General features: G+C 43.4%; 1 protein-coding gene across 2 annotated transcripts in view; it reads left to right on the top strand.

Annotated features, from left to right (window-relative positions):
* The window catches only part of cdk18 (cyclin dependent kinase 18), a 67,263-nt gene that overhangs the window by 5,233 nt on the left and 35,889 nt on the right, over window positions 1-26,141 (top strand). Inside the window, exons 1-4 of one of the 2 annotated variants that reach the window (XM_064968539.1) lie at window positions 7,061-9,323; window positions 9,645-9,744; window positions 15,958-16,017; window positions 25,543-25,664. In XM_064968539.1, coding sequence (XP_064824611.1) covers window positions 25,547-25,664 — 118 coding nt within the window. In that variant the 5' untranslated portion in view covers window positions 7,061-9,323; window positions 9,645-9,744; window positions 15,958-16,017; window positions 25,543-25,546. Of the gene's footprint in view, window positions 1-7,060; window positions 9,324-9,644; window positions 9,745-15,957; window positions 16,018-25,542; window positions 25,665-26,141 lie in introns of those variants that run through there. The other variant, XM_064968538.1, reaches the window with a different exon arrangement.

Raw genomic sequence — 26,141 nt, 5'->3', positions numbered from 1 at the left:
AGCGAGGCGGAATGTTGACCGGGTTGTTGAAGTTCAATTCGGAAGACGTTGGCTAGCTGTTGGCTAGCTAGCTAGCAGTGACTCCTACGTTAAGGACGACAAATAGCTGGCTAGCTAACCTCGGTAAATTAAGATAATCACTCTAAGTCTACACACTCTAAACTACACAATTACCTTGGAAACGAAGACAGCAAAGACAACTATGTAGCTAGCTAACACTACACTAATCGAGACGTTGAGTGTAATAGTTTCTACAGTGCTAGTGGACGTTAGCTAGCTGCTGGGCAGAAAGCAGTGTAGACTACGTTAGGACGACGAAATACGATAATTACGCAATTATCTTTGATACAAAGACGGCTATGTAGCTAGCTAAGAAGAAATTGCTAAGATTAGACAAATCAAACCGTTGTACTATAATGAAATGTAATGAAAAGTTATACTACCTGCGGACCGAAGTGTAGATGCACTACCATGAAGACTGAGGGACTAGAGTAGTGCACAAGTTATTTCCTTAAGTTTCTAACTGTAGTTATATCAAACAAGAACTAGTGTGCTTATACAAACGTACTTGCATTTTTAAAATGAAATTTACAAAATTACATGTATACTTTTGTTAATCCCTTTGAGGCTGTCTTCATTCAGCTTTGACTTAACTAAACAAAAATCTAAACGCAACAATTTCAAAGATATGACTTAGTTGCAGTTCTTATAAGGAAATCGGTCAATTTAAATTAATTAGGCCCTAACCTATGGATTTCACATGACCGGGCAGGGGTGCAGCCATGTGTGGGCCTTGGAGGGCACTGGCCCACCAACTGGGGAGCCAGGCCCAGCCAATCAGAATGAGTTCCTCTTCAAAACAGGGCTTTATTACAGACATTATTCCACAGCACCCTTGGGATCTTTCATTTCAGCTCATGAAACCAACACTTTACATGTTGCGTTTATTATTATTTCAATATATATTCAGATCCTCTTTTGTTGCAGCCACATTTCTCCACCACAACTTTTTAGAAAAGACAAGCGACAACCATTTTAATAAGCCATTATCAATCATCTGCTAACAGAGGTCACATACACAGAAAAACATTTGATAAACAATGTCATTCTTACAAACGGCCTCTAATCTTATGTCGAGGGCTTCCTTGAGAACATGTCAAAAGTACTAAGTAGGATGGGTAAGTATACCAATATGAACATACTGTACATTTGGATAGAAAAACACATACTTACTAGCTAGCTAACAACAACCATCTACTTCCTGTTTTGTCTTCTTCTGCTGTAGTGACTGCTTATTTACTACCAACATCAACTAGTAAAATCACTACCTGATTACCATTGACAAGCCTGTGTGTTCTAAAGCGTTAGTGTTTTTAATATTTACTTACAACCAACATCAAGTAGTTAAAATCTCTACCTGAGTACTACTTTACTACTGGAAACTGTTTTCCTACTGAACACAACTCTAATTGTGTATCTGAGTAGTGCATAAACTACACAATCCCTACAAGTCTCTACATAGCCACTACTGCACGAAATGTTTTGGCTAGTATTTCAGTAGTCGTTTTTCATTACGTAGGAGAGAAATACAACACTGTGGAAGGGAAGAGAGAAGGCAACTGTTCTTGAGAAAATATATATTTTTTTGGCTGAGGACACTTTGATACTCTTAGTTTGACCGTAGCTTCTGTTTGTGTCTTTAGTTGACACAAAGTAAAAGCCCTTTTCCTTGGTAAAGATACACTGCCTCACAGAGATGATAAGACACATTCCTCTGTACCTCATGTTGAAGGGGTCTGCTTGTTTCTGCCAGCTTACGCTTAATCGTCTTAGCCTCCGCCCTGAGACCTGTAGTGGCGGTCACTCCTCAACCATGATATGAGTAGTGGTGATTTTCTGCTCTCTGGAGGCACAGATGTATGGGCAAAAAGTCAGCATCAACCTTCTCTGGCCTCATATATATATACACACACACACACACACACACACACACACACACACACACACACACACACACACACACACACACACACACACACACACATTGATTGTGAGAGCTGGGAGACAAACAGCAATGAGTAATTTGAGAGTACTCTGAAATCAGGGTTAGATGAAGCCGTCAATAGAGCCAATACATCACCACTCAGATGTCTGGGATGGTGACATCATCAGTACTATTTAGATGGCCTGGCTCATGAATACTTTATGAAAGAATAGTTCAGCTTGCTTAATGTAATGAGTACGATGGGAGACAGAGAGCTGGTTTCAAGCGCAGGGCACAGCAGGTGTTTTTTAGTAAAGGATCACAGAAGGCAGGTAGCTGGGTCCAGGGACAGGCAGAAGGTCATACGCAGGGACTCCAACAAGGTAACAGTACAGGCAGGAAAAAGGCTAATAACGAAGTCCAAGAGATCAGGCAAGAGGTTGACGATAGGAAATCTGATAGGCAAAAAGACGTTGTTAGCGAGGATGGCCAAAAACTATCATACACAGGAGGACTAATACGGAAATAAACAGAGCTTCGACTAGATTGTGTATCAAAACAAACAATACCTCAAAATGATGGGGTGCAAAGAAGTGAACTAAATAGTGTGTGTAAATGACATACAGGTGTGTGTACAGGTGATCAGAATTCAGGTGATTGGGATCTAGAGAGTGAGCTGCGTTCAGGGGATCTATGTGTTTGAGAGTGTGAGTTGGAAGCAGACGTTTCACTTAAGGCATTCCCAGCCGATTGTTATATTTTGGTTCTTCTTGAATTGCGGTGGCATTTGGGCATGGTTAATTTTTCTTGATTAAAAAAACATATATCTAATTGTAAATCAACTAATATGGCAGTTTAATGACTTTAAATAATTTTTACCATTATGATAACAATGTGCCATCAGTAAAAGTAGTAACACCAATTACACATTTAAGGTAATTGAGGAATGTCAAAACTCAAGTTTAAGTTTAGGCATTCAGACAAGTTAAGGAATGGGTTAAAAAGTCATCCGGTACTGTTGTATACTTTTTAGCCAGTAGTTCCAAAAGTAGCACTTATGAGCCAAATGTGGTCCCTGAATATCACATAAAATGTCATATGTGCACATATGTGCATCCCGTCACTATTCTCGCTCTGCTGTGTGTGCATCTTGCTAGCTATCATTCAAATGGCGAGGGTCTGAACTGAAGCTCTTGGTTAGAAATCAAATTGCTAGGGGGCAGGCCCACATGGGGGAAATGTAGGGAAAATGGCAAAAATAACGACAAAAAACCCCAGCCAGTTTCAAACAAGAGATTTCATGGCTAATTGAGGTAAAATAGTCATTCTGATCATGCAGATTCTGCATGTATGAACTACACATTGACACATCCAGCCCAAAGCGGGAGGATTAAAAAATACTTTTCTATTCACAAACATTTCCAGAGCATGCCTTTAAGTTTTGGGATAGGGTTCAAACAGAACATTTTTAAATGACTTCTGTGGTATAAATTACTTGCATTATGTTTGATCATTGATTATCAGTTCAATATAAACAAAATATGTATTACAGTCATGTGAAAAAGTAAGTAAACCCCCTGGAAAGTAGTATTTCTATTTGGACAGATGAATATGTAATCCCCTGGAAAGTAGTATATCTATTTGAACAGATGAATATGTAACCCCCTGGAAAGTAGTATATCTATTTGGACAGATGAATATGTAACCCCCTGGAAAGTAGTATATCTATTTGGACAGATGAATATGTAACCCCCTGGAAAGTAGTATATCTATTTGGACAGATGAATATGTAATCCCCTGGAAAGTAGTATATCTATTTGGACAGATGAATATGTAACCCCCTGGAAAGTAGTATATCTATTTGGACAGATGAATATGTAACCCCCTGGAAAGTAGTATATTTGGACAGATATTTGGACAGATGAATATGAAACCCCCTGGAAAGTAGTATATCTATTTGGACAGATGAATATGTAACCCCCTGGAAAGTAGTATATCTATTTGGACAGATGAATATGTAACCCCCTGGAAAGTAGTATATCTATTTGGACAGATGAATATGTAACCTTCACTTCAACACTTGACGGATAAAGGTACTTGTACTTTGCAATAATTTATTCATCAAAAATCTACAGAAATGCAATTCCATATACAGTATATATATATATAAGACCACTTTCCAAAGGGTGTACTTACTTTTTCACGTGACGATGTGCAACTATTTGCCACCACATTTCAAGAATGACCCATTTACAAGGTTAATGGGGTGCCCTGACTTTTTAGAATTTCAAACCTGCCCAGAATTCAAACTTGCTGTACTTGACTGGCTAAACAACTAGTCTCGATTGTAAAGCTTCTTTCACTTTAACTAATAGTGATTTATATTGAATGGGGGAACTTGCTGATGTGTAGTACCCTGTTTTGTGCAGTTCAGGAGAACGAAGAGAACTGATATTATGCGGAATATGATGGAGACCTCAGATCTAGGAGGAAACTGACTGCAAACCTTTCTCTCAGCCTCATGGCAAAATGTGTAGAATAGCATGTAATTAATTCATGCGATCATGTGTTGAGTGATTGAATTTACCTGTGTTATCCTGTTATTGCGTTAGGGTGTGTACTTACTCCATGTTAGTGAGTTAGTGTAGTGTGTATGATGCCAGGGCTTTAGGGTTAAGTGTAATTTTTAAACAGTATACACTGAGTGTACAAAACATAAAGAACAGCTTTCTAATATTGAGTTGCATCCCCCCCCCCCCCCCTTTTGCCAGCCTCAATTCATCTGGGCATGGACTCTACAAGTTGTCGAAAGCATTCCACAGGGATCCTGGCCCATGTTCACTCCAATGCAGTTGTGTCAAGTTGGCTGGATGTCCTTTGGGTGGTGGACCATTCTTGATGCAAATGGGAAACATTTGATCGTTAAAGAAAACAGCAGCATTGCAGTTCTTGACACAAACCGGTGTGCCTGGCACCTACTGCCATAGCACGTTCAAAGGAACTTAAATGTTTTGTCTTGCCCATTCACCCTCAATGGCACACACACTATCTATGTCTCAATTGTTTTAAGGCTTAAAAATCCTTCTTTAATCTGTCTTCTCCCCTTCATCTACAGTAATTTAATGTGGATTTAACAAGTGAACTCAGTAAGGGATCATAGCTTTTACCTGGGTTCACCTGATCAGTCTCTGTCATGTAAAGAGAAGATGGTCTTAATGTTTTGTACACACAGTGTATATAAGTATAGGAGAAACAGGAGCTAAGAATCACACAGGACCAGAGAAGCTCACCATGAAATGTCCCAAATTCCAAACCAACACCATCAATACCATTGACCCATAAAAGCCACGTATTTTACGAGTCTCGGGAGGGAGACAATATTTCCTGCCTCAGGAAGGTACAGTAAGTGACATCACTGCACAATGCTAATTTAAGCCCTATTCTTACAGGACTAGTATTACTAAAGAATTTTGGTTATAAATTAAGGCAATAAATAGGCCATAGTGGCGACGTAATTACAATTCAGCATTTAAAACACTGGAGTGATATGTGCAGATGAGGATGTGCAAGTAGAAATACTGGTGTGCAAAAGAGCAGAAAAATAAATAAAAGGGATGAGGTAGGTAGTTGGTTGGATGGGCTATTTACAGATGGACTGTGTACAGCTGCAGCGATCGGTAAGCTGCTTTGACAGCTGACGCTTGAAGTTAGTGAGGGAGATATAAGTCTCCAACTTGAGTGATTGTTTTGCAATTCGTTCCAGTCATTGGCAGTAGAGAACTGGAAGGAAAGGCGGCCAAGAGGTGTTGGCTTTGACCAGTGAAATATACCTACTGGAGCATGTGCTGCCAGTGGGTGTTGCTATGGTGACCAGTGAGCTGAGATAAGGCGGAGCTTTACCTAGCAAAGACTTATAGATTACATGGAGCCAGTGGGTTTGGCAACGAATATGTAGCGAGGACCAGCCAACGAGAGCGTACAGGTCACGGGGGTGGGTAGTATATGGGGCTTTGGTGACAAAACGGATGACATTGTGATAGACTGCATCCAATTTGCTGAGTAAAGTGTTGGAAGCTATTTTGTACATTACATCGCCAAAGTCAAGGATCGGTAGGGTAGTCAGTTTTACGAGGGTATGTTTGGCAGCATGAGTGAAGGAGACTTTGTTGCGAAATAGGAAGCAGATTCTAGATTTAATATTGGATTGGAGATGCTTAATATGAGTCTGGAAGGAGAGTTTACAGTCTAGCGAGACACCTAGGTATTTATAGTTGTCCACATATTCTAAGTCAGAACTGTCCAGAGTAGTGATGCTAGTCAGGTGTGCGGGCGGGGACAGCGATCGGTTGAAGAGCATGCATTTAGTTTTACTAGCATTTAAGAGCAGTTGGAGGCTATGGAAGGAGTGTTGTATGGCATTGAAGCTCGTCTGGAGGTTTGTTAGCACAGTGTCCAAAGAAGGCCAGATGTATGCAGAATGGTGTCATCTGCGTAGAGGTGGATCAAAGAGTCACCCACAGCAAGAGCGACATCATTGACGTATACAGAGAAAAGAGTCAGCCCGAGAATTGAACCCTGTGGCACCCCCATAGAGACTGCAAGAGGTCCGGACAACAGGCCCTCCGATTTGACACACAGTACTCTATCTGAGAAGTAGTTGGTAAACCAGGCGAGACAGTCATTAGAGAAACCAAGGCTGTTGAGTCTGCCGATAAGAATACGGTGATTGACCTAGTTGAAAGCCTTGGCCAGGTCGATGAAGACGGCTGCACATTACTGTCTTTTATCGATGGCGGTTCTGATATTGTTTAGGACCTTGAGCATGGCTGAGGTGCACCCTTTGGCCAGCTCTGAAACCGGATTGCATAGCGGAGAAGGTACGGTGGGATTCAAAATGGTCAGTGATCTGTTTGTTAACTTGACTTTCGAAAGGCTGGGCAGGATGGATATAGGCCTGTAACAGTTTGGGTCTAGAGTGTCTTCCCCTTTTGAAGAGGGGGATGAACGCGGCCACTTTCCAATCCTTAGGAATCTCAGAGAGGTTGAACAGACTAGTAATAGGGATGGCAACAATGGCGGCGGATAATTTTAGCAAGAGCGGGTTCAGATTGTCTAGCCCAGCTGATTTGTAGGGATCCGATTTTGGAACTCTTTCAGAACATCAGCTGTCTGGATTTGGGTGAAGGAGAAGGGCCAGTTGCTGCGGGGGGTGCACAGCCAGGTGGAAAGCGATAGAGAAATGCTTTTTGAAATTATCGTGGATTTATCGGTGGTGACAGTGTTTCCTAGTCTCAGTGCAGTGGGCAGCTGGGAGGAGGTGCTCTTATTCTCCATGGACTTTACAGTGTCCCAGAACCTTTTTGGAATTAGTGCTGCAGGATGCAAATTTCTGTTAGGAATAAAAGGCTAGCTTTTTCAAACTTGCCTGTGTATATTGGTTCCTGACTTCCCTGAAAAGTTCCATATCGCGGGAACTATTCGATGCTAGTACTGTATGCCACAGGATTTGTGCTTGTCAATGGCAGTCAAGTCTGGAGTGAACCAAGGGCTATATCTGTTCTTAGTTCTACATTTTTTGAATGGGGCATGCTTATTTAAGATGGTGAGGAAAGCACATGTTTTTTAAATAACCAGGCATCCTCTAATGAGGAAGTGAGGTCAATATCCTTCCAGGATACCCGGGCCAGGTCGTTTAGAAAGGCCTGCTCGCAGAAGTGTTTTAGGGACCGTTTGACAGTGATGAGGGGTGGTCGTTTGACCGCGGACCCATAACGGACGCCGGCAATGAGGCAGTGATCGCTGAGATCCTGGTTGAAAACAGCAGAGGTGTATTTGGAGGGCAAGTAGGTCAGGGTGATATCTATGAGGGTGCCCATGTTTACGGATTTGGGGTTGTACCTAGTAGGTTCCTTGATAATTTGTGTGAGATTGAGGGCATCTAGCTTTGATTATAGGATGGCCGGGGTGTTAATCATATCCCAATTTAGGTCACCTAGCAGCATGAACTCTTGACGATAGATGGGGGGCAGTCAATTCACATATGGTGTCCAGGGCACCGCTGGGAGCTTAGGGGGTCTATAACAAGTGGCAACAATGAGGGACTTATTTCTGGAGAGATGGATTTTTAGAATTAGAAGCTCAAACTGTTTGGACATAAACCTGGATAGTATTACAGAACTCAGCAGGCTATCTCTACAGAAGATTGCAGTTCTATCTTGATGGAAAATGTTGTAATTGGGGATAGAAATTTCAGAAATTTTGGTGGCCTTCTTTAACCAGGATTCATACACGGCGTGGACATCAGGGTTGGCAGAGTGTGCTAAAGCAGTGAATAAAGCAAATTTAGGGAGGAGGCTTCTGATGTTAAATCTGCAGTAGAAGAAGTCCTAAAAAGCCCTCCAGCCTTCAGATGTGAGCTAAACAGTGCACTTGATATGCATTTTTAAGCTATGAATGAGAAAGTGAAGTTTTAATTTCCAAACTTTTAGCTCAATTTTATGCTGCTTTGCGATCTATTAACAGCAAGGGCTCAATAAATAAATAAAAATTATGATACATTTGCCTATGTTCAATTCAATCGCACATATCATATAAACAAAATCATTCACTGTGGCCCTTCATATTGTTGTAAGTGGAGATCCCACCTACATAGTTATTGTATGAATGATGGCTTACTAGCCAATCACATGAGAGTTATTCGGTTATATTTGTTGGGCTCTGTTTTAAGTGTCGGATTTTGACTTGACATACTGCCCCAGAACAGAGTCAAGCTAGTTCTGGACAACTAACGGTAATCGGAAACGACTATAAACTCAGAGACATTATTGTTCTGTCTAGCTACAAGTTTATTGACTGTTTATATAAGTAAACAGACATTAGACTCCCCTCAATTGGTGTAGCTAACTAGCTAGCGCGAAACCAACGTCCCTATCTCTCTATGGCTGATGATAATCACATTGGCATGACAAAACTGTAAAAACAACTGAAGCCAGATGTCACACCCTGATCTGTTTCACCTGTCTTTGTGATTGTCTCCACCCCCTCCAGGTGTCGCCCATTTTGCCCATTATCACCTGTGTATTTATACCTGGACTCTCTGTTCGTCTGTTGCCAGTTCGTCTTGTTTGTTCAAGTCAACCTGCATTTTGTGTCTCAGCCCCTGTTTTTACCAGTCTCTCTTTTCTCACCCTCCTGGTTTTGACCCTTGCCTGTCCTGACTCCGAGCCCGCATGCCTGACCACTCTGCCTGCCCCTGAGCCTGCCTGCCAACCTGTACCTGTGCCCCCCTCTGGATTACTGACCTCTGCCTTACCCTGACTCTGAGCCTGCCTTCTACCCGGTACCGTTTCCACACCTCTGGTATACTGACCCCTGCCTGCATTGACCTGTCCATTGCCTGCCCCTGTTGGAATATTAAACTATTGTTTATTCGATGTGGTCTGCATCTGGTTCTGACCTTCATACCTGATAAGATGTTGAGGAGGACCATTTCAACTTCGGAAAGTGATACACTGTGGCAGGACGCTGTCAGTGCATGGAGCCAGTGCATCAGGATACAGATTGAGATATAGTTTTCCCTTTTCTAGCTCAGAATATACAGTATTTGTCATAATCACAGTGTAATTTTAAAGGCATGTGCTGTTCTCCTACTTTGCGGCAGCTAAGCGAGGTCCAGCAGCAGCTAAGCGACAAATCAGAGAAGAGATGTGACCAACTGGAGAAGAGAATCGACAGGAAGATAGACGTCATCCTAAGCTCATGTGAGTCTGCTCCGCTCTGCTCACTTATCATGGTTCTGCATCTGGTCTCTTTTTCAATGGGGCCCCATCAAACACATCACCCTTTGCAGCAGAACTTCATGTCATTGACCAATATGCCCACAGCTCAGGTCCCCCAACCACCCAGTCAGACCAAGGGAAACTGGTTGTAGGCTTGTATAGAATTCTCCCATGGCCTTCGAACATGACATGTCTGGACACACCCATGAAACTGCCAATAGGCCCACGTCCAGATCTTCCGTGGCCAGTCATCCGGTAGGGGAAGGAAACACAGAGGAGAGGCACAGGCCCATGCACAGCACCCCCATGAGTACTGACTTTAATAAGGAGGGCCGCTTCTATGAAGGTGATGGCCTGAAGACCAAGTTGGCTTTGTTTGAGGGGAAGGAGGATTGGGGGTCATTCATAATTCCTTTTGAATGTCTAGCACGGAAATACTACTGGAACTCAGAGAAACTTGACAGGCTGCACGAGTGCCTGAGGGGTCATTCCATCTGTTTTGTGTGCTCCCTCCCACAGTACGTTAGGGAGGACAACGACCAGCTGGTCGCGCACCTGCAGACCAGGTTTGGTCAGAAGGAACCACCCACGACTGTGAGGAGGAAACTGGGGGAGATTAGGCAGGGTATGGAAACATCTGCTGAGTTTGCAGAGGAGGTCAATTGCCTGGTTTCTCTTGCCTATCCTGGGGTTAGCTTGGTGCTTCAGGATCAGCTTGCCACTGGCGCTTTCCTTAATGGACTCAAAAAACAAAAGGTGGCATACGGGGTGATAAACTGTGCCCCTGTGACCCTGGCTCAAGCACAGCAACTCGTGGAGGTGCATGAGCACAACTTAAAGGCAACTGTTGGCCGTGACAGTAAATTAAGGCACAGGGCTCGAAGCCTATCGTGGTCTGACTCAGACGAACAACCAGTGACATACATGGTTCAAGGGCCCACATAAGTTTGAGTCTCGACTGGAAGAAATTAAACCGTTACGGGTGGAGCTGAACAACCCCCTGCACCCCCTAAGTTTGTCATGTCCAGCCCCATCAGCTACCTAGAGCTGTCTACTGAGCGGGGGAGAAGGAGGTCCGGCCAAGGCGGAGTCACGTTTCAGTCCCCAAGCCCAAACAAAGGTGCCAAAACCACCTGCTTCCAGTGTCGGGAGGGGCATTTCAGAAGACAATGCTCAAGGTCTCCTAGCCCCACTCCATCCAGAATTCTAGACAGACGCCCAACTCCAGACCTCACCACCATGAACAAGTCCTGAGAATAGGGCGAGCTGCTAGCCGAGGCCCAAGCCTTCAGATCCCAGTCTAAGTTAATGGGGTTGATCAATTTGCACGCTGGGTTGAGGCCTACCCACTCCCAGACCAAGGTACAGAGAGCACAGCAAAAGCCCTGGTCATGGAGTTCATTGCTCGCTTCGGTTGTCCCCTCGAACTCCACACAGATCAAGGAATAAACTTCCAAAGCTTTCAGTTCTAGGAAGTGTGCTGCCTACTACAGATAACAAAAACAAGTACCACACCTTACCATCCATCCTCCAATGGTAGAGCGGTTTAACTGCACTCTCTTATAGATGAACCGCCTCTATGTTAATGAGAATCAAAAGAACTTGGACCAGCACTTACCCCTACTCAGTACTGCCTACTGCAGCATCCCACACTCCACAATGGGGTTCACACCCAACAGAATGATGCTGGGCAGAGCTATATCAATCGCAGGACATCTGGCTTCGCACAGCAGAACTGCAAAACAAACATACCTACCTTTACCTTTGTGCATCTTCGCGCTACACAGGTCCGGCAGAAGAAAGCATATGACCTAGGTGCTATGGAGAGAACCTACCAACTGGGAGACTTGGTGTACATACGGAACAGCACCAAAAAATAAGGACTATGCCCTAAGCTAAAAGCACCATAGGAAAGGCCCCTTTGTCATCGGTGCATGTTTTGGACCAGTCCTGTACGAAATCAGTGGTCTGCGAGGAAAGAAGGTCCTCCAACATGACCACCTGTCTCCATACACTGGGGAGGTGGTCCCAGGATAGATGAAATGACTCAGACATCAGGTCACCATACAACACCGGAGTACCTCAACTGTACCCACAAAAAGCCTAGACACCCCTGACAACCAAGACCCAATTTCCACAGCTGTGGAACAGAGTGAAAATGACTGAGGAGGGACAAACTTCAAAAAGAAAAAGCTCTGACCGGCTGCACGGTCGCCGCGTGCTGAAGAAAACACAAACACCATCAGCCAAGAATAAAACACAGAATAAAACACTTGTTATCAGGACTGACACATTGGGAAAAAACAAGCAAACAAGCAAATATTGACTCTAGTTACTGATGTTTTTCAGTGAAAGGGAACTGTTACTGTCATCCTGAAAAGTGAATTTGTAAAAAAGGACATTAACACTCAACTTTAGTTTACTGAACAAGGTAGTCACTTTTCAGTAAAAAAAGAGAAGAGATACTTACCTTGTTTGCTGTTACTACTGATGACACTCAAATGTTTGAAATGCATTTAACTTTGCATTTAACTTTTACCAGTATGTTTGTTCATAGTGGGGAAAATTGTTAGTTATTGTGGGTGCCCAAGGGACTCGGCACTGCTGGAGGGGGGTGGTGTTGTAAGTGAAGATCCCGCCTACATAGTTATTGTATGAGTGATGGCTTACCAGCCAATCATGTGAGAGTTATTCAGCTATATTTGTTGCGCACCAGTTTAAGTGTCTTGACATATTTCCCCATCATGGAACCAAGCTAGTTCTTGTGTTGGAGCTAGTTGGTCTAGTGCATTATATTATTTACAAGTTGATAATAAAACGCCCAAAGAGAGAATGTTGTTGTGTTCTTCTTTCCACGCCTCCAAACAACGAGTAGTTGACAGGGGTCCAGGATCATTGATTGAACTACAGTGCAGTAGCTAGCTACCATTAGCCAACAACTGTGGTAAAGCAACAGGAGATGGCTGATCAACTCCACGTAGGACATACAACAATATATAGGCTATGCTCAGAACGTTCAATTTATCAAATCAGTTATTGTTTTCGTGCTCAAGCTGTGACCAACACCTGTCAAACTCAGACATTTTTCTCAAAACACAGGGATGTAGATTCGCACGGGACTAGTATTAGTGGCGCCGGAGGAGATGGCTGCCGTTTTATAGTCCCCTAACCAATTGTGCTATTGTGTGTGTGTTTTTTTCACAGTATTTGTAACTGATTTTGTACATGATGTTTCTGCCACCGTCTCTAATAACCGAAAAGAGCTTCGAGATATCAGGACAGCAATTACTCACCGCGTACTGGAAGATTTTTTATTTTAGGAGTTGGCCACAAAGTATTTTCTTCTGCCTCTGGTAAGACAAGGGGTGGCGGTCTATGGATATTTGTAAACAACAGCTGGTGCACAACATCTAATGAAGGTTTTGCTCACCTGAGGTAGAGTATCTCACGATAAGCTGTAGACCACACTATTTACCAAGAGTTTATCTATATTGTTTGTAGCTGTCTATTTACCACCACAAACTGATGCTGGCACTAAGACCACGCTCAATGAGCTGTAGACGGCCATAAGCAAACAGGAAAACGCTCATCCAGAGGCAACGCTCCTAGTGGCCGGGGACTTTAATGCAGTGAAGCTTAAATCCGTTTTACCTCATTTCTACCAGCATGTTAAATGTGAAACCAGAGGGGAAAAACTCTAAACTCTAGACCACACACAGAGACGCGTACAAAGCTCTCCTTCACCCTCCATTTGGCAAATTTGACCATAATTCTATCCTCCTGATTCCTGCTTACAAGCAAAAACTAAAGCAGGAAGCACCAGTGACATGTTCAATAAAAAAAGTGGTCAGATGAAGCAGAAGCTGCAGGACTGTTTTGCTAGCACAGACTGGAATTTGTTCCGGGATTCTTCCGATGGCATCAGCCACTGGCTTCATCAATAAATGCATAAGATGAAGTCGTCCCCACAGTGACTGTAGGTACATACCCCAACCTGAAGCCATGGATTACAGGCTGCAGCTTTCAATGAGCGGGACTCTAACCCCGAAGCTTATAAGAAATTCCGCTATGCCTTCTGACGAACCATCAATCAGGCAAAGCATCAATACATGACTAAGATTGAATCGTACTCCACCACTTTTACTTTCTTCTTCAACATTTTGTTTTTGCATCATTCAGAATTGTTGTAATTGTCATTATTACAAATAAATAAATAAAAATCGACTGATTTTAATCGGTCTCTGCTTTTTTTGTTTCTCCAATAAACTGTATCGGTATCGGCATTGAAAAATCATAATTGGTCGACCTCTAGTTTCAAGCAGACCACCATAGTCCCTGTGCCCAAGAACACTAAGGTAGCTTGCCTAAATGACTACCAACCCAAAGCACTCACGTCTGCAGCCATGAAGTGCTTTGAAAGGCTGGTCATGGCTCACATCAACACCATTATCCCTGAACACTAGACTCACTCCAATTTGCATACCGCCCCAACAGATCCACAGATGAGGCAATCTATATTGCACTCCACACTGCCCTTTCCCACAGAAGGAACACATATATGAGAATGCTATTCATTGATTACAGCTCAGCATTCAACACCATAGTGCCCTCAAAGCTCATCAATAAGCTAAGGACCCTGGGACTAAACACTTCCCTCTACAAGTGGATCCTGGACTTCGTGATTGGACAACCCCAGGTAGTAAGAGTAGGTAACAACACATCCGCCACGCTGATCCTCAACACGGAGGCCTCCCTGGGGTGCTTGCTCAGCCCCCTCCTGTACTCCATGTTCATTCATGACTACATGGCCAGGCATGACTCCAACATCATTAAGATTGCAGATGACGCAACAGTGGAAGGCCTGATTACCGACAACGATGCGACAGCCTATAGGGAGGAGGTCAGAGACCTGGCCATGTGGTGCCAAGATAACAACCTCTTCCCTCAACATGATCAAGACAAAGGAGATGATTGTGGACTACAGGAAAAGGAGGACCGAGCACACCCCCATTCTCATCGACGGGGCTGTAGTGGAGCATATTGAGAGCTTTAAGTTCCTTGGTGTCCACATCACCAACAAACTATCATGGTCCAAACACACCAAGACAGCTGTAAAGAGGGCACGATAAAGCCTATTCCCCCTCAGGAGACTATGAAGATTTGGCATGGGTCCTCAAAAAGTTCTACAACTGCACCATCGAGAGCATGGTTGTAAGGTATGGTTACTGCTCTGCCTGCGACCGCAAGGCACTACAGAGGGTAGTGCGTGTGTGTTTTGTCGGTGTGGTTCCGCTTATACAGGACTATTAAAGGCCCAGTGCACTACTTTAATGATTTACCCCCCCTACTTCCTGCGGCTATGACTGTACATTATGTAAATAACATTTATCTTAACCATAACTTGACCTCAGCAGCAGATTAAATATGTCCTGATTCTCCACTCTTCCTTTAAATATCTAGCTCACTGTGATACCTTCCAAAGGTTATGTGTAGAGACAAAACAGACATTATCATTCAATAACTGTGCAGGGGTGTTTATTGTAAGTACAGACAGAGGAAAGTCCCCAGCCTGCTCTGTTTTCTGTATATATGCCAAAAACACCTGTGTGAGTGAGTACAGTACATAGTAATTGACACTCTGCAATCATACACTCTCCAGCACACTTAGTTCAACACAGCCAAGGTCGACATCTGATGTTCCAAGTACAATCACATCACATGCACCTGCATAAGCACATTAACAAGCATACACACACACACACACTTCTTTTTTTTACAATATACACTTGCAAACACTGAGTGCACACAAAGACTTTGTAATTGCAAGCACAATGTCATATTATGACTATAACCAAAAGGAAAATGACCAAACAAGATAAAAATGCATAACATAAATGTCCTATTACATAAAGCTGCATGGCCAAGCCTGGAACACAATGGAGCACTCTAATGTTGACCCAGCAGAGTGAGATATTTGTTTTTCACTTAGGCCCATGATGTACAGTCGGCCTTCTGTTCAGAGAGAGAGCGAGAGAGATGCACACACCAGACACACACACACACCGAAGATGGAGAGACCGAGAGGGGGGACAAGACAGAGCCCAAAGAAAGGAGCATTTGTTGTCTTACGAGTCATCTCTCTGCTGCTGGCGAGGAAAAATACAAAAGGTTATCTTTATTATTGTCTCACCACAGATGAGGAGAGAGGGATGGATAGAGGAGGGACAGGTCAGGGGAAAACTCCCACTATGCATGGTGAGTCTGAGTCCATGAGACGTGTCATTGTAATGTTGAACACGACAACAGTCCCTTTGGAACATGACCAGAGGAGAAACAACAGTCCTTCACCACTGTACTGTACTTATATTATCTGCAGTCACTCACACACAATTACCACAACAGCCCTTTACAGCCCTAACATTTCACTGAAGAACATAAGTGCTTCCAATTCTGTTTTCTTTGTGTATAATGGATTGTTTTGTGTCTTGAAAGTAACTTGTCTTTTAGTCTCTTGCACCTGGAAATAACAAACTTTGCACTGGTCTGGTCAACGGCTGTGTTTGGATGTGAATTTGCTTGTGCGTGTACCTGCTTGTGTGCAATGGTGCTTCTGTACTCTGGTATATGGGGGACAGATGTTCAATGTTCCTGTGTGTGCCTTCTGTCTGTAGTCCTGTCGGGACATTCTCTCTAGGAGAATGTTGTCGGATGTGTGTAGAGACAGTGTATGTGTTGTGTGTATTCGTAGACAACGAGTTTGTGTGGATGAAAGAGTGCGCATGTGCAATGTGTGTGTATGTTTGTGTGTGTTTTGGAGAGCTACCGCTGGTTACACAGGCAGCGCTTGAATGAGCAGTCTTTCGATGCGTGTGAACTGTTGGGGCGAGAGGTAATATGACCACAGGCCCAGAGTTGGCCTCACTACTGAGCAGAAACAAAGTCTGCACAGTACAAAGGCACACTCATTCATTGTTCTTCCTTAAATCCATTTATACAAAATAAACACCAGCTCAATCTTTCTTTCTCTTCCTCTCACATCCCCCTCTCCTCACATCATGTGCCATTCTTACTGCATGCTCATCTGCTTTCCACAACTTCCTTTTTAAAACACATCAAACCGTGTCAAGGGCAAGGTATTGGTATTTAGGATTGTGATGCACATTTGCCATGGTACTTTGAATGTTTTTTTTCAATGTTCTCATCCTTTCTTTTTCCATTGAAATATCTGTGTATCTTATTGTTTGTGACTGCTGTCTCCTCTCCTGCCAGGTTCAGAGGTCTGATTGGAAAATCACACTGGTCAGATTAGACTGCTTCCTACTGTAATGGATTTTCCTACCATTGAGCCCAGGCACACATTTCAGCCTATTTCATGTGGTTTTGGGATATTTCTGTGGGCTGGAGAGTGTGTGTGTCATGTTCCTGATGTGCACTGACCTGCATAAACCCATGAAGCCAAAGTGAACAAGCAACACATCATCTACCTCAGTAGGTTGTATTCTTGAGAGAAGTTTAATCCAGGACAATGGTTGATTTCTACAGACATTTGGGTTGTGGATTTACAGTATATGACAGGAGTTATTAAGGAAGTCCTTTTTGCTAGAAATACTATTTGAACAATAGTTAATTGAATGAATCATCATGATCCATCTAAGACAGAAGTGATAAACACAACAAGCAGCTAATAGACTAAACTTTCCTATAACTCTTCTAATGCATTCTAAACTTTACAGGAGAGTATTGCTGGAGTGGAGCAGAGAGACCATTAGTGCTCTCTCTCTCTCAGGAGAAAGATGCACCACTAAGGCTATCTGTGTCCAGGACTGATCAGAGGGAATGAATGGCGGGACTGAGCCTTGCTGGCACCCCTACATGACCAGATGCCCTCTGATTGTGTGTGTGTGTGTGTGTGTGTGTGTGTGTGTGTGTGTGTGTGTGTGTGTGTGTGTGTGTGTGTGTGTGTGTGTGTGTGTGTGTGTGTGTGTGTGTGTATGTGTGTGTGTGTGTTAATCGTCTCATTATCTGTGTGTGTGTGGGGGGGTGGGGGGGTTGTGTTCCCGATCAAATACACCAAACCCCACTGAGCCTTCATGTGTTGAACATAGAACACTCATAACTTATTTTTCTCAATCTTCTCTGCATCTTCTGGTCTTCTGTAGTTGTGTATCCTGCATTGACCACCCACACACATAGTCATACTGTACATTTACTGAGCCAGACGCCATGTTCTTTGACAGTGTTAAAGCCATCCTATTGGCTCAGAGCATAGAGCTCCCAGAATGCACCCTGCTCCAAACAGAGGGATATGTTGTCTGTAAAGAAGATACTTGTAGCACACCACCATTGGTAACACTTCCCTGACAACACACAAACATACTTACTCTGTGCTCAGGAACACTTCGTATGCTGATTACTCAACACTACATACGTCAGTTACTACAGCAAATACAATTACTGCAACACTTAACAAAGAGCTGCAGTCATTTTTAGAATGTGTGGCAAAATAATTATAAGCTAAAAAAACTAAAAGCATTGTATTTGGGACATATCATTCACTAAACCCTAAACCTCACCTCAACTAAATAATGTAATGACTAATGTGGAAATCAAGCATGTTGAGGAGACAACTGCTTGATGTAACCCTGGATTGCAAACTGTCATGGTCAAAACATATTGTTACAACGGTATCTAAGATGAGGAGAGATCTCTTCGTATCGCTATCAACAAAACAAGTCCTACAGGCCCATATGGTCAAGTGCCACATAAAGGGACAAGCAAACAACAGTTGGCCCAGAACAGAGAAGCACGGCTGGCCCTTAAATGTACACGGAGAGCTAACATCAATAACATGCGTGAGTTGGGGTGGGGTGGGCATTCTATGTTGTTTTTCTATGTTTTGTTCTGTTGTTATATTTCTATGTGTTTGGCCTTGTATGGTTCTCAATCAGAGGCAGGTGTCAGTCGTTGTCTCTGATTGGGAGCCATATTTAGGTAGCCTGTTTTCTATTGTGTTTTGTGGGTGGTTGTATCCCATGTTAGTGTTTTCATCATACGGGATTGTTTGTATTTTTTGTTTAGTGTTCTGTTGATTTATTAAATATATCATTATGGACACTTACCACGCTGCACATTGGTCTGATCCGTGCTACTCCTATAGAAACGGAATTCCGTTACTATATGATGTGGTAAAGTAGTGTGTAATAATGTGTTGTGTGATTTGTAATTGCTGTTTCACTCTTGCCCAAATCTTTGCAAAATAAGCCAAATGCATTTCTATGGGCTTATTTTGGATCTAAGCTTGTCGCATGTCTTCCCGCCTTTGGGACAATGACTCCCATTGTTAGGGCACAGAGACATGAGCATCTCATCATTGAATACAGATCTCTGAGAAGAGCAATGAATCGAGAGGTTGAATCCAAAGGACATAGAACTATCATTCTATTGTCTCTCCCAACCTTTGAGGGGAAAGATTTAATGCAACACCAGGTTTGCTGGTCATCTGCCGAACAGACGTTGCTTTTAAAGGGGCAATCACCAATTGCTACATCTATTTTTTTTATAAATGAATGGTATATACCCATTAATTCTTAAAGACTATGGTTTATAAATGACTCAATCTAATTTTATTGGTTAAAACTTGTTTTTTCAACCACTACACAAATGTCTTGTCCTAACCGACTTGCTTGAACTATAATTCTATGACATCTACTTTGTGCATGACACAGTAATTTTACCAACAATTGTTTACAGACAGATTATTTCACTTATAATTCACTGTATCACAATTCCAGTTGGTCAGAAGTTTACATACACTAAGTTGACAGTGCCTTTAAACAGCTTGGAAAATCCCAGAAAAGTATGTCATGGCTTTAGAAGCTTCTGATAGGCTAATTAACATAATTTGAGTCAATTGGAGGTGTACCTGTGGATGTATTTCAAGGCCTACCTTAAACTCGGTACATCTTTGCTTGACAAATTGTAGACCTCCAAGTCTGGTTCATCCTTGGGAGAAATTTCCAAACGCCTGAAGGTACCACGTTCATCTGTACCACGTTCATCTCAACAAGGAGGAATCCACTGCTCCAAAAACGCCATAAAAAAGCTAGACTACGGTTTGCAACTGCACATGGGGACAAAGATCATACTTTTTAGAGAAATGTCCTCTGGTCTGATGAAACATAAATAGAACTGTTTGGCCATAATGACCATTGTTATGTTTGGAGGAAAAAGGGGGAGGCTTGCAAGCCGAAGAACACCATCCCAACCATGAAGCACGGGGGTGGCAGCATCATGTTGTGGAGGTGCTTGGCTGCAGGAGGGACTGGTGCGCTTCACAAAATAGATGGCATCATGAGGAAGGAAAATTATGTGGATATATTGAAGCAACACCTCAAGACATCAGTCAGGAAGTTAAAGCTTGGTCGCAAATGGGTCTTCCAAATGGACAATGAACCCAAGCATACTTCCAAAGTTGTGGCAAAATGGCTTAAGGACAACAAAGTCAAGGTATTGGAGTGGCCAAAACAAAGCCTTGACCTCAAGTCTATAGAAAATGTATGGGCAGAACTGAAAAGGCGTGTGTGTGTGAGCAAGGAGGCCTACAAACCTGACTCAGTTACACCAGCTCTGTCAGGAGGAATGGGCCAAAGTTCACCCAACCTATTGTGCGAAGCTTAAATAATTTAAAGGCAATGCCACCAAATACTAATTGATTGCATGTAAACTTCTGACCCAATTGGAATGTGATGAAAGAAATAAAAGCTTAAATAAATCATTCTCTCTACTATTATGCTGACATTTCACATTCTTAAAATAAAGTGGTGATCCTTACTGACCTAAAACAGGGAATTTTTACAAGGATTAAATGTCAGGAATTGTGAAGGTGTGTTTACATACACCTTAGCCAAATACATTTAAACTTCCGACTTCAACTGTATGTATATGGATGAGCGATGGCCAAGCGGCATAGATGGTACAAAATACAGTATATACTGCACAAGTGATATGAGTAATGTAAGATATGTTAACATGATTTAAAGTGGCATTATTTAAAGTGACTAGTGATCAATTTATTAAAGTGTCCAGTGATTGGAATGTTCTGAAAGAGCTGCAAAATCTGGACCCCTACAAAACAGCCAGGCTAGACAATCTGGACCATCTCTTTCTAAAATGATCTGCTGAAATTGTTGCAACCCCTATTACTAGTCTGTTCAACCTCTCTTTCGTATCGTCTGAGATTCCCAAAGATTGGAAAGCTGCCGCGATCATCCCCCTCTTTAAAGGGGGAGACATTCTAGACCCAAACTGCTACAGACCTATATCTATCCTATCCTGCCTTTCAAATGTCTTCGAAAGCCAAGTTAACAAACATATTACCAACCATTTCGAATCCCACCGTACCTTCTCCGCTATGCAATCTGGTTTCAGAGCTGGTCATGGTTGCACCTCAGCCATGCTCAAGGTCCTAAATTACATCATAACCGCCATCGATAAGAGACATTACTGTGCAACCGTATTCATCGACCTGGCCAAGGCTTTCGACTGTCAATCACCACATTCTTATCGGCAGACTCAACATCCTTGGTTTCTCAAATGACTGCCTCGCCTGGTTCACCCAACTACTTCTCTGATAGAGTTCAGTATGTCAAATTGTAGGGCGTGTGTTCCGGACCTCTGGCAGTCTCTATGGGGGTGCCACAGGGTTCAATTCTCTGGCCAACTCTCTTCTCTGTATACATCAATGATGTTGCTCTTGCTGCTGGTGATTCTTTGCTCCACCTCTACGCAGACGACACCATTCTGTGTACCTCTGGCCCTCCTTTGGGCACTGTGTTAACTAACCTCCAGACGAGCTTCAATGCCATACAACTCTCCTTCCGTGGCCTCCAACTGTTCTTAAATGCAAGTAAAACGAAATGCATGCTCTTAAATCTATCGCTGCCTGCACCTGCCCACCCTTCCAACATCACTACTCTGGACAGTTCTGACTTAGAATATGTGGACAACTACAAATACCTAGGTGTCTGGCTAGACTGTAAACTCTCCTTCCAGACTCACATTAACCATCTCCAATCCAAAATTAAATCTAGAATCGGCTTCCTATTTCACAACAAAGCATCCTTCACTCATGCTCCCAAATATATCCTTGTAAAACTGACCATCCTACCGATCCTCAACTTCAGCAATGTCATTTACAAAATAGCCTCCAACACTCCACTCAACAAATTGGATGCAGTCTATCACAGTGCCATCTGTTTTGTCACCAAAGCCCCATATACTACCCACCACTGCGACCTGTACGCTCTCGTTGGCTGGCCCTCGCTTCATATTCGTTGCCAAACCCACTGGCTCCAGGTCATCTACAAGTCTTTGCTAGGTTAAGCTCCGCCTTATCTCAGCTCACTGGTCACCATAGCAGCACCCACCTGTCACACGCCCTCCAGCAGGTATATCTCACTGGTCAACCCCAAAGCCAATTCCTTCTTTGACCGCCTTTCCTTCCAGTTCTCTGCTGCCAATGACTAGAATGAACTGCAAAAATCACTGAAGCTGGAGACTCATATCTCCCTCACTAGCTTTAAGCACCAGCTGTCAGAGCAGCTCACAGATCACTGCACCTGTACATATCCCATCCAACTACCTCATCCCCATACTGTATTTATTTATTTATTTATCTTGGTTTTTTGCACCCCAGTATCTCTACTTGCACGTTCATCTTCTGCACATCTATCACTCCAGTGTTTACTTGGTATATTGTAATTAATTCACCACCATGGCCTATTTATTGTCTTACCTCCCTTATCTTAACTCATTTGCACACACTGTATATATACTTTTTCTACTGTATTGTTTGTATATGTAACTAACCTACCTGGTTAAATAAAGGTGAAATAAAACTAATAGTAATTGGGTCACAATGTATACAGCAGCAGCCTCTGTGTTAGTGATTGCTGTTTAGCAGTCTGATGGCCTTGAGATAGATCCTGTTTTTCAATCTATCGGTCCCAGCTTTGATGCACCTGTACTGACCTCGCCTTCTGGATGATAGCGGTGTGAGCAGACAGTGGCTCAGATGATTGTTGTGCTTGATGATCTTTTTGGCCTTCCTGTAACATCGGGTGCTGTAGGTGTTATGGAGGGCAGGTAGTTTGCCCCCGATGATGCGTTGTGCAGTCCGCACCATCCTCTGGAGAGCCTTGCGGTTGAGGGCGGTGCAGTTGTCGTACCAGGCTGTGATCCAACCCTACAGGATGATCTTGATTGTGCATCTGTAAAAGTTTGTCAAGGTTTTGGTTAACAACCCAAATTTCTTCAGCCTTCTGAGGTTAAAGAGGCACTGTTGTGCCTTCACCACACTGTCTGTGCGGATGGACCATTTCAGTTTGTCTGTGATGTGTAAGCCCAGGAACTTAACTTTCCACCTTCCCCTGCTGTCCCTTCGATGTGGATAGAGGGGTGCTCCCTCTGCTGTTTCCTGAAGTCCACAATCATCTCATTTGCTTTGTTGACGTAGAGTGAGAGGTTGTTTTCCTGACACCACACTCCGAGTGCCCTCACCTCCTTCCTGTAGGCTGTCTCGTCATTGTTGGTGATCAAGCCCACTAATGCTGTGTCATCTGCAAACCTGATGATTGAGTTGGCGTGCATGGCCACGCAGTCATGACTGAACAGGGAGTACAGGAGGGGGCTGAGCACACACCCTTGTGGGGCCCCAGTGTTGAGGGTCAGCGAAGTGGAGATGTTGTTTCCTACCTACACCACCTGGGGTGGCCGGTCAGAAAGTCCTGGACCCAGTTGCACAGGGTGGGGTTAAGACCCAGGGCCTCCAGCTTGATGATGAGCTTGGAGGGTACTATGGTGTTGAATGCTGAGCTGTAGTCAATGAACAGAGTTCTTATTCTCATGAGCTTAGTTCAACTGTTGTACTCCATCAGAACCCAAAATATAAGCTTGTTTTACTCCAATGTTTGTAAACGATGTAAATGTAAACAAACACTATGTAGCCTCAACATGGTCAGAACTATGATGTTGATATCATGGATGGAGGTTACATTTCTCCAGGCCCATCCCTCAGCCTGTTTACCTAAACAGGAGCTGATATTGTTTCTACTGTGGATTGTCACTTTAAAGGGAAGTGTGCATCTTCAGGTTCAAATGATTGAAAAATGGATAAGAAATTACACAGACGAATTGTACATTTTTTTTAGTGGCACCGACTGGTATGATGCTTCAGGAGGGTGGTCATGTGTGCTAGAAATGCAGAGGTCCTGGATTCAAGCCTCTGGGTGAGCCAAATTAGGAGGACGTGGTACTCTAAGCAAGCAGCGTGCTGTCCGTTACGACATGCACGCACAAGCATGTGTATGACTGAGGAACATAGTTCTGCCTACTCTTAGGTCTTAAAATAATGACATCACACACACAGTCTGAAAGGAAACTAATTAGAAAGTAGGAGACCATAGCAACCAACCTGCACTGCTGCTCAGTGAGTGAGAGTGAGAGAAAGATATAATGAGTGGGGGGAGAGGGTTATGGTTATGTGATGTATTGATAAAGCAGTGTCTGGGCCATGACAGAGAGGTGACTGTATTGATTAAATGCTGTCCTGCTATTTCGCTGCCTCATTATTCCATCAATCAGTGATCTGATGTTAGCATGTTTAACAGCCAGGGAGCACCACACACAGAGACTGCCTCTCTGTTTCTGACCTCAACCAAAGACCACAACCCAATCACTAACGGGAGCTGTTCTGTTTGGTGTGCCTTGGGAGGGTGTGCAGTTAGGTTAGAGAACATTGGTTCAGCAGAGGGTAGTTACATATTCACTTTCCTCTGTCCAGACAGTCTGATCGTTATGCTCTTTCACCCCGGGGATTATGGTTAGTGGTTCAAATTGTATAATGTGGCCGTAGCCTGTAAAATGTTAAGGACATGGTGTTGTTTGAGTAACTTTGCCTTGGATCTGAAAACTTGTGTTATTTATTTAACCCTTATTTTACCAGGTACTTTGACAGAGAACCCATTCTCATTTACAGCAACGATCTGGGGAATAGTTACAGGGGAGAGGAGGGGGGATGAATGAGCCAATTGTAAGCTGGGATGACTTTTACCTCAGTGGGCTTACATCAAATCAAAGTTGATTTGTCACGTGCGCCAAATAGAACAGGTGTCAACCTTACAGTGAAATGCTTACTTGCAGGCTCTGACCAATGGTGCGAAAAAAAAGTGTGTGTGTGTAGGTAAGTAAAGAAATAAAAACAACAGTAAAAAGACATTTGAAAAAAGAGTAGCAGGGCTATATACAGACACCTGTTAGTCAGTCTGATTGAGGTAGTATGTACATGTAGGTATCGTTAAAGTGACATGCAATATATGATGAACAGAGAGTAGCAGATGCGTAAAAAGAGGGGTTGGCTGGTGGTGGGACACAATGCAGATAGCCCGGTTAGCCAATGTGCTAAAGGTCTTACTCACGTTGGCTACGGAGAGCTTGATCACACAGTCATCCGGAACAGCTGTTGCTCTCATGCATGCCTCAGTGTTGCTTGCCTCGACGCGAGCATAGAAGTGATTTAGCTCGTCTGGTAGGCTCGTGTCACTGGGCAGCTCGCGGCTGTGCTTCCCCTTGTAGTCTGTAATAGTTTGCAAGCCCTGCCACATCCGACGAGCGTCGGAGCCGGTGTAGTATGATTCTGGAGTGATATACAGAAAAAAACAGGGTTCGATACCCAGTCATTTACATACATGTATGCCTTGTTCTCTCTCTCTCTCTCTCTCTCAGCGCCATGAACAAGATGAAGAACTTTAAGCGACGTTTCTCTCTGTCTGTCCCTCGCACTGAGACCATTGAGGAAAACGAGTTCACTGAGCAAATCAATCAGCTCAACATCCAACACACTCAGGGTAAGACCTCTAACTACCTTGCACTGCCTGTCCAACACTGTCCAATGATACACAGCAAATCATCTCCTCTGTCCTCCTTGTATCCGGTGGTTCTTGCTGTCATGAGTGTTGCTAATGGATGACAGCGTTTTGGGACTATATTTAGAAACAGGAAGCTCAAAATCCTGATCCCAGATCTTACACTACTTTCTCCTCCATACCTCCCGGCATTCATTTATTCATCCTTTTATTAATAGATCAGGCCATTCTTTGATCCGTTTGTAATCAAACCACCAGCCCAGTCATCTCTGTACCAGCCCCACTCTGTCCCCACAGCCTGTATATCACTGATTTCCAGCTAAGGGAAGGCTGCAGTTTGAGTTTAGGACACATATTTACACAAGCTCCGAGTGGGGAGATAGAAGAAAGGAGAGTGTGTGTGTGTGTGTGTGTGTGTGTGTGTGTGTGTGTGTGTGTGTGTGTGTGTGTGTGTGTGTG

This window comes from Oncorhynchus masou, chromosome 6 (genome assembly GCF_036934945.1).
Source record: "Oncorhynchus masou masou isolate Uvic2021 chromosome 6, UVic_Omas_1.1, whole genome shotgun sequence".
Classification (NCBI taxonomy): Eukaryota; Metazoa; Chordata; class Actinopteri; order Salmoniformes; family Salmonidae; genus Oncorhynchus; species Oncorhynchus masou.
This window is presented reverse-complemented; position numbering and strand designations above follow the sequence as displayed.